The 4242-nt window shown below is 38.4% G+C and overlaps 1 protein-coding gene across 1 annotated transcript in view; it reads right to left on the bottom strand.

Moving 5' to 3' along the window:
• lonrf4 (LON peptidase N-terminal domain and ring finger 4) overlaps positions 1-4242 on the bottom strand; it is a 33109-nt gene that overhangs the window by 12089 nt on the left and 16778 nt on the right. Inside the window, exons 6-9 of the mRNA XM_014010617.1 lie at positions 3211-3286; positions 2783-2897; positions 1046-1167; positions 783-941 (exon numbers count right to left, since the gene is read on the bottom strand). Of these exons, the coding sequence (XP_013866071.1) occupies positions 783-941; positions 1046-1167; positions 2783-2897; positions 3211-3286 (472 nt within the window). The remainder of the gene's footprint in view (positions 1-782; positions 942-1045; positions 1168-2782; positions 2898-3210; positions 3287-4242) is intronic.

The following is a 4242-nucleotide window of genomic DNA, read 5'->3' as shown; positions in this document are numbered from 1 at the left end:
GTCGTATTATACATGAGATCATATTATACACGAATAAATACGGCAACTACAAAATAATCTGACTCTTAGCATGGTTGTATTCACACTGCTGCTTGCTTTAAGCGAGGAATGTCTTTATGCTGATAATGTTTGTGATTGTTTGCGAGGTGCTCGTGGGTCTCGAAAACAAAAATTAAAAATCACAGAAGGTTCGAATTCGAAAGGAGATTTGTTTGACTTAAGAAACCTGCGGCTGAGTGATCCCTGAAGCTGTAAGTCAGCACCAGCTGGCCCATCTTTTCAGGAGTCTGCGAGTAACATGTCTGCCACCAGCCTCGCTCAGAAGGTTGTTGTTTTTTATAACCTCACTCAGAGGCTAAGAGGTGCTGTTTGTCTTCTAAATTAGCTGAAGCAGTCAGAACGTCATCTAACCGAGTTTTAAAATCCTATATCCATCCAAATAATCTTTTTGTTCTTGTTTTGAAACTGATTTACTAAACAATAATTGAATATGTAAGATTAATAATCTTGTTATCAGAACTTGTAAGATTATTTATGTTGTTAGCCTGGAAATTTGACTCAAAGTAAGTGAAAAAAAAATCTGCCAATGGAGTAAGAAAACTTACTTGGTAAGATTCTTGAAATACTTGATTTGACTCCAATTTGTCTTATTTCAAGAGTCTTACCAAGTAAAATTTTCTTACTCACTTGGCAGAAAATGTTCACTTAACAGTCAATGAGAAAAATGCCTAGACCTAACCCCATACAACAGATATTGAAACACAAAGGGCGCACAGTGTTACCCTTTGCCTTGCTCGTAGCTGCACATGCCAAACTTCTTGGTGCCAGTCTCCATGCAGCGACGCATCATTAGCCGATATCGAGGCTCAAAGATGTGCAGTGGGCACGGCACACCGGGGAAGGCCACAGTGCAGACAAATATAGGAATATCCTTGGTGAGACTACGAGAGGAAACAAAAGAAAAAACAAAAAACAGTTTAGAAAATGGAGCGAGGTTAAAATCATCTTTGAAACTAAAGGATGGATTGAATTAGGTGTTGCGTACTTGGACAGCTCCGCCATTTCCGCATCATGTATCTGTTTTCTCTCAGCCAGCTGGGAGGGAAAAAGTTGGGTCATGATGTCCTGAATCAGAATGGTGGGGTTGTACTTCCGGTTTCGTAAGTACTGAAAGCAGAGGAGGAAAGACAGCACCATAAGTAAGCAGAAAATGCAGTAAAATCTTTCAAATATGTACTTCAAGTAAAATGTCTTGAAAATTGCCCATGATCACACCATGTTTTAAAAGGTTTTACCTTCTTATATAACCCAATCTTTTTTTTTTTTGCAGATTTTATTTGTTTGTTTTAGTTTTGATCATTAATCCTTGTTGTACTTATTGTCACTGTAATCACAGATTAGTTTTTTGTAAGTACATCTACTGTTGTACAAGTTTTCAGCATCCGCTTGCACAGTAAGTTATTAATACTAAACATCCATTCCAGCCGTCTTTTAAGCATTTATTTAAAAGGCTTTATTACCTTCACGTGGGCTAGAGAATAGGAAAATGACAAGTTATTAGAGCTGAAAAGCTGTCAGATGTAATGACAGTTATTTCTTTAATTGTCTGAAAAGTGCCAGTATTTTTTTGGGTACATAATACAGACCTGAAAAAATGAATAACGGTTGTCTTGTTACATTTACACAGTTTAAAGGTTTAACCATCAGTTATTTGTGGAAAAATGTTACCAACTGAAAGGTTCTTTGATTGGCGGCTCCTCATGACACTGAGTTTTTCAGTACTGCCATGTACTGTATGCAGTTGCGTACATTTTTAGGTGAGTATTATTAGAGTTGTTGTATTTTGTTTTGAAAAAACATGTTCAAGCAGGTAAAATTTTTAAATATCTGAGCTGATGATTTAAGAACAGGAAACAATAAAATGTTATCTTCTGGTGTGTTTTCTTCATTTAGTTGTTATAACAGCAAAAACAGATGTGAGCCAAAAGCTGTTTGATATCTCCTAGGCTGACCACGTGCCACAAATAATTTATTGACTGCAGACTGTGTGACATGCATGTGTAATAATAAAWCTCAATCAATAGGTGCTGCCGAAGACACAAGCAGAGTGGAGATATGTATCAGAAAGGGCTTACAAGGACACTCAAATTGATTTCCTTGAAGAAATTTTGTAACTGATTAATTGAATATTAGATTCAGTTTTGTATTTTATACTTTCTGATCATTTCAGTCTGTGAGGTTAAAGCTGACAAAGAGTTGGTGTGTTTTCATGTGTTCTTTCTCTCAGCCTAAACAAAACTGAGTGACGTTCTGACGTAAAAGGTAACACCTCTGGGGTGTAACCAGGAAGGSATGAACATTATAAGATCAATTCATTATTATAGTAGAAAGAAGTTGTCAGTGTTTTTGCAGAGTGTCCGCTCAGAGCAGAGCCCCCGTGTTTGTTTTGATTTGGCCCAAGATTGTACGCTGAGGCCTGAGTGCTGAGTGCTGCTCTGTGAACCTGATTGGAGTCAGAAGATTGAAAATAAAGTTTTGAAGAAGAAACCCAGCTGAATCCTGTTTATTCAGACATACCCTTTTGAACAACGCATATTTTTCCAACATCCTGTTGAGAAATAACTCTGGATTTTTTAATTACATTTCAGAGGTGACAAGTTAGTCAGCATGTCGTCGTCACCTATTAGTGTGAAGCTGCAGACCAATGAGTCAAACTACGGGAATGCAGCTGAATCATAGATGTGATTATCTTGTTTCAACCACAGTATACGTTTGTCGTCACCTCTTGCAGTGGCTGTTTGCAGAGTGGACAGCGGACGTTGTGGTCAAGGCTCCTCTCGACACAGTTTTTGCAAAAAGTGTGACCACACGGAGTTGTGACTGGCTCAAAAAACAACCTGCAGGAAATGGAGAAAAACGTGAAGAAATGATGAGTTTAGAGAAGTACACATGTTTGTATGTATGTATCGATGGAAAAAAAATCTGATTGGTCACATTCAAGCTRTTATGATAAAAATCCCATAAGGGTTGCACAGGGGTGAAAAAAAATTGGATTTGGGTCACGATCACATGCAGTGAAGCCTTAGCATGCTAAACATTAATCAGAGACAGTAGCGCACAAACAGAATCAGCAAGAATTAGGACACCAGAGGAGACAAGCTCCACACAGCACTGCATTATGGATCACAGYGAGCTGCCGAGGACACTGACCGAATGCAGAGAGGGCACTCAAAGTCTGACATGGTGAGCACACTCAGTGTTTTCTCTCTGCGTGCTTCACTTTCACCTGTAATTGAAAGAAAGTTGAGAACATTCAGTTTAGGAATTATGAACAATTTTGTGCTTTAAGGCATAGTACAGTTTTAGTGAAAAGGGAATTTGTGGAAAAGTTATGAACATTTATTGTGTTACTAATATTGTAGACAGATTTTTGAAAAGCCATTTATATCAATAATTACAAACAAATTGGAACGTTGTAATTTTTGATACGCACAAATAAAACTGTGTTTAGAAAAAAAATTGAAAGTCTTTTTAGGTACTATTAAAGAGAATGACCGTCTGGCCTGCTATCAACACACAGTTCAAAATCTGCCTCTCTGATGGTATGGGGATGCATTAGTGGCTATGCCTAAGCAGCTTTTCTGTAAAGGCACTGTTATGGAAATATTTATTTAACAAAGACAGAAACACATGGTTCAAGAATGAAGGTAGTCCGTGGAATGATCAGCTGAGCTTTATTACAACAACAGGAACACAGAGAACAACATCAGCCTGTCTCCCTGCTCTCTGCTCTGTCTCTGTGCTTCTGCTTCAGTGACACAGTCTCTCCTGAGACAGATGAGAGGCCTCATATATATATTGTTTAAAGGGGACCAATTATTCAAAATTCACTTTTTAAATGGTTTTTTTTACTCAACTTTGGGAATGTACTTCTTAAAAAAACAGTCCTAGGACCAAAAAAAATGCACCCAGGGGCATATTTACTGTAAGTAAATGTATTTTTAATATGTATTAACGACAAGTTTTATACTTCCGTCATTTTGTGATGTCACAAGCCGTACGACAACCCACCGGAGCCTGCGTTCAGCCCCTTACCTAGCAACCCCCGGGTGAGACTCCTCCTCCTCAGAATAAAAAGCCGTCAAAGTGTTGTTGTGCAATGTGCAGCTCATTTCACAACAAGTCTCCAATAGGGCAATGGGTAGAGTGTTGGACTAGAGTGGGAGACCAGGGTTCGTGACC

The sequence above is a fragment of the Austrofundulus limnaeus genome, unplaced genomic scaffold (assembly GCF_001266775.1).
Source record: "Austrofundulus limnaeus strain Quisiro unplaced genomic scaffold, Austrofundulus_limnaeus-1.0 Scaffold71, whole genome shotgun sequence".
Lineage (NCBI taxonomy): Eukaryota > Metazoa > Chordata > Actinopteri > Cyprinodontiformes > Rivulidae > Austrofundulus > Austrofundulus limnaeus.
This window is presented reverse-complemented; position numbering and strand designations above follow the sequence as displayed.